This window comes from Hemitrygon akajei, chromosome 20 (assembly GCF_048418815.1).
Source record: "Hemitrygon akajei chromosome 20, sHemAka1.3, whole genome shotgun sequence".
Lineage (NCBI taxonomy): Eukaryota > Metazoa > Chordata > Chondrichthyes > Myliobatiformes > Dasyatidae > Hemitrygon > Hemitrygon akajei.
The window spans coordinates 60281454-60292463 of NC_133143.1; the positions used below are offsets into that span (position 1 = coordinate 60281454).

The 11010-nt window shown below is 42.4% G+C and overlaps 1 protein-coding gene across 1 annotated transcript; it reads right to left on the reverse strand.

Annotated features, from left to right (window-relative positions):
• Positions 1-3544: 3544 nt before the first annotated feature.
• Positions 3545-10537, reverse strand: LOC140713840 (cytochrome c, testis-specific). The gene is made up of 3 exons (XM_073024411.1): positions 10385-10537; positions 6572-6750; positions 3545-3910 (listed from the first exon to the last, which is right to left on the reverse strand). Exons 2-3 carry the CDS (start codon positions 6738-6740, stop codon positions 3762-3764), a joined length of 318 nt encoding a protein of 105 aa, XP_072880512.1. The 5' UTR covers positions 6741-6750; positions 10385-10537; the 3' UTR covers positions 3545-3761.
• Between the last annotated feature and the right edge of the window lie 473 nt (positions 10538-11010).

Below are 11010 nucleotides of genomic sequence, written 5' to 3' on the forward strand. Positions count from 1 at the left end.
TGCAGTCTTTCATTGATTCCATTATGGTTATTATTCTATGGATTGAATGAGTATGCTTTGAAATTTGGTCATTTCCTTTCATCTGCCTCCCTCCCTTCTTATGCAGTGGAGTGACATTTACAATTTTCCAGTCTTCAGGATTTCTTAGGTATGGACAATCAATCTAGTGTATTTGTAAGATTGGTAGATTTTTAAATATTTCCTGGGCTATGATTTTTGTGTCCCAATTCTTCAATTTGATTTATTGCAATTTTACAGCCAATTACTGACCATTACCAAAATGGCTCCAATATGTAGACATGATCCTAGCAAATCACACCACATTGCCACTGAAACAATTTTGACTGTTCTCAGATATATACTCATTGGCCACTTTATTAGGTACAGGAGTGGAACCCAGTGGGGGCTTCTGCTGCTGAAGCCCATCCACTTCAAGGTTTAACATGTGGTTAATGGAGTTACTGTCTTATCGAACTAGTCTGGCTATTCCACTCGTACCTCTCATTAAACACACATTTTTCCTCTTAGAAATGCTGCTCACTGGAATTTTTGGGACCTTTCTCTGTAAACTCTAGTGACTGTTGTGCATGAAAATCCCAGAAATCAGAAGTTTCTGAAATACTCAAACCACCCTGTCTAGCACTAACGATCACTCCATGGTTAAAATCACTTAGATCAGTTTTCTCCCCCCCACCCCACCCGATGTTGGGTCTGAATGAATGAATCTCTTGACCATGTCTGCATGCTTTTATGCATTCAGTTGCTGCTACATGATGAATGATTAGATATTTTCATTAACGTGCAGGTGTACCTAATAAAGTGATCACTGAATGTAGGCTCCTCTGATGGTTCATCAGAGTCCCTCATTTTCTTTATAAAGGAAAATCAGTCAAGGTGTATAAGCAAGCAATCAAAGCAAAGGCAAAATAATTCGTAAATAGACTGAATAACAAGAAAAATTTAACATTGCCTAGTACGAATGGCTAAGACTTTATTTTTCCAGGCAGTGTATGTCACTGGATAAAGTCTACTGAAATTCTACTGTGAATGGGTGGGGCAGTCATGAATTAGTTAAATAATAATTAAGGTTTAAAGGATTCAGGACAAATCTTGCATGGGAAGTTGCTTTGCTTCATATCTGAATCAGAACCCATCTGGTCCATCTAGTGCTACGATTCACTATTCCCAAAAATATCAACTGCCTTGTACATTGACCATTGCAGCTTATAATCACCTGGCAATTTCAAAGATCCTTGATCTTCAGTTTGATTTAATGTTAAAGATTTAACCAGATACTTGATCAATATGTCTCTACCAAAGGAGTTGTAAGGTGCTCCTTCCCTTTGCTAACCTGCAGGTCACCCTTGGGCAAGGTGTAGCATCTGCTTATATTCCCCCCCCCCAGATCAGGGTCACCATGGAGTGGGTGGAGAATGGTTGTATGAGCAGCTGGTGCATATTACAAGTCCTGGTTATGTGTCCACTGATGTCAGGCAGACAATCTCTGAAGAGTATTGATAATGGCTGGGGTCACTTGTCTTGTAAACCATTCCTGTAGGAAAATTTGCCAGGGACAGTCATGGCCATGAAAAGATCACGATTGCCCACATCATACAACTTGAGATGTATCGAACAAACAATTGTAATGTAACAAAAATCTGGAGGAACTCAGGTCAGGCAACATGTGTGGAAAGGAATAAACAGCCAACAATTTGGGCCAAGACCTTTTATCTGGACTCATCAATGACATATTATTGTAAAATATTGAATTGCTTCCAGACTTTGCACTTAGGCAGCATACATCTTTACTTGCTAAGTTTCAAAGGTTTTATTGAAAAATTAGTGGAAAACTTATGCAATCTAATATCAACTGATTTCCACCATTCACAAACATGATCTGTACAGGTTACAGAATTGTCTGTTACAATACTTAAAATAGTTAAAGATAAGATGAGTGGAATCAATTTAGAAGATCACTAATGTGAGTCATTAAATCATTACTAAAATGAATAAAGTGAACAGTAGCATCCTCCATTCTTGATCTGTGTGCGCACACCTGGAAATTAAAGAGCTGTACAGAGAAATAAAAACTTTAAATCTTTTAGTATGTAGGCATTTGTATTATTAAACCACCACAAAGTATGAACATAAAAATCTGCTATGATGGCACATCAACTTCTTCGTGCTCACCTGCAGAAACAGCCAAATTTGTTGTTAATGTCTCATTTTCCTTTTCAAGGTGGATGGGGTTCCATCAGTGCCCTTGACCTGCAACTGCACTCAAACTGCGGTGAATCCCCGCTCCCAGGAGTCTCCGACTGGGCATTTTTTGATATCCAAGCCTAGTGGACGAGCATGCCTTCGGTGTGCTGAGGCTTTGCCAGTTCTATGCTGGTGTTACTGACCAAAGCATTGCGGGAGGGATGTCTCTGTACTCTGATTGCTATCTCCCTCTTGATGGTGGAGGAGTTTGCTGTCACTTCTCAAGAACTCCGGAGAAAGAAGCAACATGGCAGACTTTAACATCGCAATCTGAGAGGTTTTTTTTGTTTTGTTAGTATCCCCTCTCGCTGCGTGACATCTCTCTGCCCCTTTATCAGGAAAAGACCGCCTGTGGCATGTCAATTTGTCAGGTGAATCATTAGATTTTGTGGTATTGCAGTTCATGGTCCTCTTTAGGGGCTTTGCTATCGCTTGCATAGTGGGTGCTGATGCTTTTTGCTGTAGTAAGTGGGCAAAGGGGAGGGAGAGTTGGAGTGGCTTTGAGATTCTTAACATTTTTACTGTCACTCATTCTTTGGTGTCCCTCTGTTTTTGTGGATGTTTGCAAAGAGCAAGGATTAAAGGTTGTATATTGCACATATTCTCTGATATTAACTGGAACTATCGAAATAGTTCTAACATTTTTAAAACAGATCTAGTGTCAAAGTTTTGTCAGACTCATTTGCCATCCAAATGAAGTGAAAACAGGAGGAAACATTCTGTGTGATGCTAAGTGTCAGACCAGTGAGATACTTGCATATGAGAGATTTCAAAAAGAAATCAATTTGTGATGAAAAACATTACCTACCAATATAAAATACAAAGAGTGGCATCAAAATTGCATGAAGTACATTTGCATTTTAAATATTTTTCTGGATGTGTAATCTAGAGTTTTCATATTTGTAGTTTAAATTACATGCAAATGTAATCATTATGATATACAGCTTGACACTTCTATTCCAGATCTGGTAACTCTCAAACTTACCTTCGAAATGTGACAAGACTCACATCTAAGTACCGGAAAATGAACTTTTCATTAAATTGCCTCACACTGGGTATTTGATGTGGCCAAGTTCTGCAAATGTTTTGGTTGAAATATCCTCCTGGGCAAGGGGGAGAGGGAGGGGAAGATTTGATCTTTTTTCCAATAGCTCTGGCTGGGACTCAGATGGAGCAGATAGTGAGAACCCACACAGTTAGTACATTAGTGATCTGGCCCATCAACACAGTTAAACAAATCAGACCACAAGTGACACTGCCATGAAAAAAGGAAAAATGCTGATTGATTGATCTTCCCTTTTATTGTCTCAACAGAATGCATTGCCAGTGATTTACAATTTTAAAACTGAACAGTGTTACAGGGTGGTAGAGAATGCTCTGTACAGATCATGGTTAAAAAACCAGTTTAAAAAGTCGACTGCAACACCTTTCCCAGGTTGCTCAATCACGAGACAAATCTAACCATTAATAAATAAGGCAGCAGATACGGTGGCTGCGAACTATTTGGCGGTGGCAGATTTAAGGTAAGCTATCAAGTCTTCACGCTCGCCCTTCTTCTTGATACCCGCAAAGATCATTTTTGTTCCTGGGATATATTTCTTTGGATTCTCCAGGTAAACTCTGAGCGTCTCCTCACTCCAGATAATACCTGTGCAGAAAAAGGAAGCGTTACCACCTTCAAATCAGATGAAAACTCCCACCTGAAACTGTCTGGAAACAATTGAGTGCATTCAGATCAGCACACAGAACCAGTTTTATCAGGAGGTAAAGCAACTTCAATTGGCTAGAGTAGCCCTAAATTCCAGGAGGGGTTGAAGGTCAGGGAAGCAATACTTCCAGCACCCATTCATACCTGTGTGCTCTAATGAGGTCTGTGGTTAAAATACTGCCTATGTTCAGGATCAAAGATCAAATATAAATCATCTTATGATCACAGGAGTTGGAAGGTGCCTATGGAAATTAATTCAATAAACTGAGGGCAAAACAAGAAAATTAAATGAGTGGAGGTCTCTTGTTCTGTAAGAAATTAAAAACCACAAGTCAAAAAGTCAAAAATCTTCCAAGTACAGTATATTCAATTTTATTTCTATATTTAGTCACCTCAAACAATGGAAAAAAGTCCACAACTACAAAGTATCATTCCTTTTCCTGAGCAAATAACTGGATCTGTCCTCCAGCAAGTGGACCCAGAAGCTCACATTACAAACTGCACATTGTGATTGTTCAACATAGATTATCCTTCCGCTAGCTTCTAGGAGCACTTTAAAACTCAAGATTGTACAACGTCATTTCCAGTACACAAGTGTAAAGGAGAACAAAATAAACAATTAAGTTTCAAAACTAGTTTCAATACAATGACTCAGGATATGCTCTCTTCTCACCATTGCCAACAAGGTGGTGGTACAGGAGCCTCAGGACCTGCATCGCCAAGTCATGAACAGTTATTACTCCCTCAACCATCAGGCACTTCACTTAGCCCATCACTGAACTGGACTCCATCTCACGTTCTCAATATTTATTGCCTATTTATTATTTTTATTCCCCCCCCCTTTTGTATTTGCAGTCTGTTGTTTTTTGTGTATTGTTTGCTGTCTACCCTGCTGGCTGTGGGCTCATTGATTCTATTGTGTTTCCTGTGTGAATGGCCACAAGAAGGTGAATCTCAGGGTTATATCTGGTGACAAATATGTACTTAAATAATAAATTTACTTTGAACTCTGAAATGAAATTTTATTTAAAATAGAAAATGCATGCAAGAACTGCAATACCAAAATAGTACCTGACTAGTATAGATTGTTAATAACATACAAAGTTAGTAATTTTACCACAAATGATGATCGACTATACCAATACACTTCAGAAACTTTTCCTCACTGTCAGATAGCCAAGCTTGGGATAGATTTTTAAGCATTATTTAGACTAATGAGCCTTCCGGTGCAATGAGGCTGTGCCACCCAATTACACCCATGTGACCAATTAACCTACTAACCTGTATATTTTTTAAATGAGGGGAAACTCAGGAGATTGCCGAGAGAACAGACAAACTCCTTACAGAAAGGGTGGGAATTGAATTGAATTGTTGCTTGTTTGGTGGTGGTGGGGGGGGGGGGGGGCAAGGCTAAAAATTCTATTCCAAAAAGATCTCGCGTGCTGAAAAAAACCCAAATTGTTCATATAAAGGTTTACTACTAAAACAAGTCAATGCTAGAAATCTTTTACTAAATGCTTCCAAAATATCCAGTAACAATAATTTGATTTTGTGAGTATGAAAGCTTGAGGAATACATGAATAATCAACTATGTTAGAACATTTAACAAATGTTAAATGTAACATGTAATGTTAAAATTGTACAAGGCATTGGTAAGGCCAAATTTGGAATATTGTGTACAGTTCTGGTCACCAAATTATAGGAAAGATATCAGAGTGCAGAGACGATTTACTAGGATGTTACCTGGGTTTCAGCACTTAAGTTACAGAGAAAGGTTGAACAAGTTAGGTCTCTATTCATTGGAGCGTAGAAGGTTGAGGGGGGATTTGATCGAGGTATTTAAAATTTTGAGAGGGATAGATAGAGTTGACGTGAATAGGCTGTTTCCATTGAGAGTAGGGGAGATTCAAACGAGAGGACATGATTTAAGAGGGGGCAAAAGTTTAAGGAAAACACGAGGGGGTATTTCTTTACTCAGAGAGTGATAGCTGTGTGGAATGAGCTTCCTGTAGAAGTAGTAGAGGCCAGTTCAGTTGTGTCATTTAAGGTAAAATTGGATAGGTATATGGACAGGAAAGGAGTGGAGGGTTATGGGCTGAGTGCGGGTAGATGGGACTAGGTGAGATTAAGAGTTCAGCACGGACTAGGAGGGCCGGAATGGCCTGTTTCCATGCTGTGATTGTTATATGGTTAAATGGAAAACTAACTGATCACAATCAAATTTCAGTTGATGCGATGTCACAGTTGACATTAATTAATTCAAATAAAGTTCAAAGTAAATCAAAGGTCTCTCATTAATTAAGTGATGTTGAAAAACAATAATATATCCTGTATAATAATTAGGCTCAATTTGCATTTCCAAACAATTTGCTTGGCAAGCACACCATGTTGCAATGTTAATAGCTACAAATTGTTTACACTTTGAACCCTGAAGATTAAGTAATCTCATATCAAAATTTACATTTCACATTTCAGCTATTGTATAGTGCAAAAGTGAAATGCCTGAAGTAGTGATTTTCAAAAGCAGCAAATCTTCTTCTAACAAGTGAAGGAGTTAAAAGTTTCTAATTCGAAAGGAGATCCCAAACACCCAGAACTTACCCTTGTTCTTGTTTGCGTCTGTGTAAGAAAACCCTTCGGCCTGGCCAGTCTTGCGTCCAAATAACCCATGGAGGTTTGGCCCAGTCTTGTGCTTGCCACCACTTTCAACAGTGTGACACTGCGCACACTTCTGAACAAAGATCTTCTTGCCCTTTTCGATATCACCCATTCTGTTGTTTCTAAGGAAGAAAGCAGGAGTCATCAGCTACATCTTTGCCTATTTCTGCTTTGTTACCGATCTGCAGCTTGAAAATTCAAACGTTAAAGACAAAGTTGAGTTTATCACATGTAGACATGCAATGAAAAACTAAGTCGCACCATAGGCATGTTCCATACAAGCAGAAAAATTAATTGCATAGATTTTACAAGAACATAAATACCAAGATTAAAGTCTTTATCAATGCTAAAATCGAGTGATCCAGGTTCTGCCAGATGGTTCAAGAATCAAATGGTGGAAAGCTGTTCTTCAATTCCCACCACAGCCTGTAAGGAGTTTGTTGTATGTTCTCCCTGTGACCGTGTGGGTTTCCTCTGAGTGCTCTGGTTTCCTCATGCAGTCCAAAGACTTAATGATGATGCAGCCAGTCAGGATTCCTTCAACAGCACATCTGGTGATGTTTGGTAGTGTTTGGTGAAAAGCCAAACCTAAAGTAAAGACATTGGTGCATTTTCCTTATACCATCGTCCCTCGGTATCCATGAGGGATTGGTTCCAGGACCCCCCCCCACCGCGGATCCTCATCCCTTATAAGAAATGGCATAGTATTTGCCTTTAACCTCCACACATTCTCCCGTATACTTTAAATCACCACTAGATTACTTATAATACCTAATACAATGTAAATGCTATGTAAATGGTTGTTATACTGTATTGTTTAGGGAATAATGACAAGAAAAAAGTCTACATGTTCAGTACAGATGTAACCATCGTAGCTCTTCTGGGAACGCTGATGCTGCCTCGGCATCAGCCAATCCTGATTCTCCCGTGATCTTTAAGTTCCTGAGGCTGTAGCGCCTTACTTAGCCAGCCAGCCATCCCTTACTAGCCGTAAGCTCCTTCCTCTCGCTCACAACACAAGTAGCGAACGAACGAGACGCAAAGTGAACAATGCTCAAATGACGAGTATTGGAGAGAGACCGAGGATCTGCGAAATGGCGGGAGGCTACAGCAGGGTATGCCTACACATCACTTCATTTGTGTGGATTTGGCATACTGCTCAGCAAATTCAAATTTCACTTTTTGAAACTTTCTGGAATTTTTTCGAATATTTTCAATCCACGGATGTGGAACCCGCGGATACGGAGGGCCAACTGTAATTGCATTTATGTGCTGGGCCCAGGAAAGGTTAGCGAATACGTTAATGCCCAGGTGCCCAAGGCAGCTGACTCTCTCCACCACTGCAGGAGCTGTGCTTAGCCACACAGTTGTGCATACAGAGAGTAGAACAGAAAGCTAAGCGCGCAGTTGACGGTCAGTGAGAGGCCATTACCGACTCCCCACTGATTCTGGTCTGCCGATGAGGAAGTTACAAAGGGAGATACAGGAGCCTCGGTCTTGAGCTTGTTGAATTGTAGATGGAATGATTGTGTTGATTATGAACAGCAGCCTGTCATCGAGGTAATCCAGAAGAGTGAAAAGCCACCAGAATCATATCTGCTGTTGCAATGGTGTGGACCCAAGTCATTTCCTAGGCAGGAGCTGATGAGTCACACCATAACCAGCCTCTGGCTCTTTAATGATTGATGCTAGTGCGATTGGACAGTAGACACTAAGGCAGGTCACCATCCTCTTCTTGGGCTCCAGTACAATAGATACCTTTTAGAAGCAATGAAACCCTAAAATTCATAAGAACTCACAGTAAAAGTAAATTTTACCTTTTTTTTCTGCTTTAAGCGCCACATTTAAAAACACAACTTGTGGCAAGGACTCAGGTTTACAGAAAGTCTGCCCAATATTCATTTGGAAGAAAATCAATGTTCATCTCCTATGCTACATTGGATGAGAAACGATAAATCAGAGCGTGTGGCGGTCCTGGTGACAAATCCCACCATCAGCAGACACAAAGGTGACAAATCCCACCATCAGCAGACACTGCAACTGGTGGATTTCCTGATAACACGGAGCAAAAATACCGAGGCAGTGTTCACGGGCTGTTCTGAACTCTGTTTCTAAATCATTGAGCAAGGGTCTTCAGGCTCCTGTACCTCCTCCCCAATGGTAGTTGGGGAGGAATGCAAGACCATAAATTATAGGAACAGAATTAAGCCATACAGCCCATAAAGTCTTGCTTTAAATATACCCAATGACTTGGCCTCTACAGACAACTGTGGCAATTAATTCCACACACCAGCCAACACACTTTTTGTCCCACTTCCCTCCGGGAGAAGGTTCAGGAGCATGAAGATTCGCACAGCCAGATTTGGGATCAGCTTCTTTCCAACTGTGATAAGACTGCTGAACAGATCCTGACCCAGATCTGGGCCGTACCTTCCAAATATCTGGACCTGACTTGCACTAACTTACTTTCCCTTTTCTAATTATGATTTATAATTTAAATTTTTATTATACTTACTTCGATTTGTACTTCAGAGAGCGCAGAAACAAATATCACTGTGATGATTGTACCCTCTAGTATCAATTGTTTGGTGACAATAAAGAATGATCACCCTCTTGCTAAATAAGTTCCTCACCTCTGATGTCCTATTCTGAGGCAGGGATGTTTTTCCAAAACTAGTCATAGTATCATCTATAGGTCGTACATTCGACGCCCAAAGAACAGTCCATCACTAAATGAATATCGTGAGTTTTTTTTTAAACTTTAAAAGTACGTTGGCGGTGGGTACATAGTAACTTTAAATTCAACGCGCTTACTTCGGACCAACCGATTGGAGCTTCAAGGTCAAACTGAAAGTCATTCTAAACACTAACGGGAGGTCAACATCGGCGCGGTGGACGATTTCAAGGTGCTAACAGCATCCAACAGGAATCGGAAGGAGTCCTAGCAACAGCTTCCTGCACTCGAAGACCGGCATTACGCAACGGCAAGGCGGAGAACCAGGCCGAAGGGCGAGAACAATTCCCCCTCAGTCGCGTCAGAGACCCCATCGCGACCCCCCATGCATTAAACCTCGTGTTCCCTCCTACCAGCGAGCAACCCTCGTTACTCCTCGCAGGATGGCTCAGTAACCGCACTTTAGACTCTGCCCTTCATTTCTCCTTCACCGAAGCCGGCCAAAAGCAGGAAGCCTTCGTTTTTAAGTCAAGCCTTTAAGAATAGCTATGCCTGTACATCTGATACCCATGCCCTGCTCACAAAGCATGGCCAGTAGTTACCACAAGACCGGTTAATCAGCGTCCACTTAACAAATCCAGGTTTAAAAACGAAACCAATGAATCTAATAGAGGGCAAGGGGCTGAGAGTAGAAGCGAGGGCTTTCGGAACACCAAGGCCCCATCGTAATGCTGATAAAGCAGAGTTTTCAATTCAGCCTTATTAAATAACCAGACCTCGCCGCTTCCTGTCCTCGGATTCCCGCCAGCCGGGCCCACGCTCGCCTCCAGTGAAAGCTTCCCTTCAATGGGGCTCGGTACCCCGGGTTCTAGCCCGGCAGCTCTCCACCACCACGGCAGCTGGAGCTCAGAATTCGTCACCTGCGGCGCCCCGGCCACCGCTTCCCGCGGCCAGACGAGACCGACCGGGAGCGGGTTCGGGGGACCGGCCACGAACGCCACCGACCCCCGCAGTCAGTGCGTACGGCCCCATCACACCCGTTCCGAGCTACCCGCCCTCCCGTTCACCAGGCGCCCCCTCACCTCGCCGCACACCGCCTCACTCAAGGTCGTCCACGCCGCGCCGGCGACCCGCAAGATTCCGCCGCCCGCTTCTCAAGGGTGTCCGGGAGACAGAGAGGGAGCAGGAAGTCGCACCACCCCGCTCCCAGCTATTGGACAGGCCCGCCGGAGCCCGGATACGTCACGAGGATGGGGGACGCTGAATGGATTAACCCCCTGTCAATCAACGCCTCATGACTTCAGCCGGCTTCGTTTGCGTCAGTCGCGGTCGATGACGTAACAGGTTCCCATGTAGCCGTTTGAAGTGACCGAGGCGGCTGGACGGGGTGTTTCCCGAAACTACACGCACGCAGAACGTTGTCGGAGCTCAGTAAGTCAGGCAATATCTATGTAAGGGAATAAACAGGTGAAGGGTCTCGGTCCAAAGCATCGATTGCTTATTCCGCTCCATTGATACTGTCTGCCTTACTGAGTTCCTCCAGCAGTTTGAGTGCGTTGATCAAGATTTGCAGCATCTGCGGAATCTCTTAAGGCTCCCGAAGGTACAGCAGTAGTCTTCCATCATAAGACACAGAACACTGCTGTTGGGTGGGATTAGAACCAGAGGTCATGGGTTAAGGGTGAAAGGTGAAAAATTTAAGGGGAAC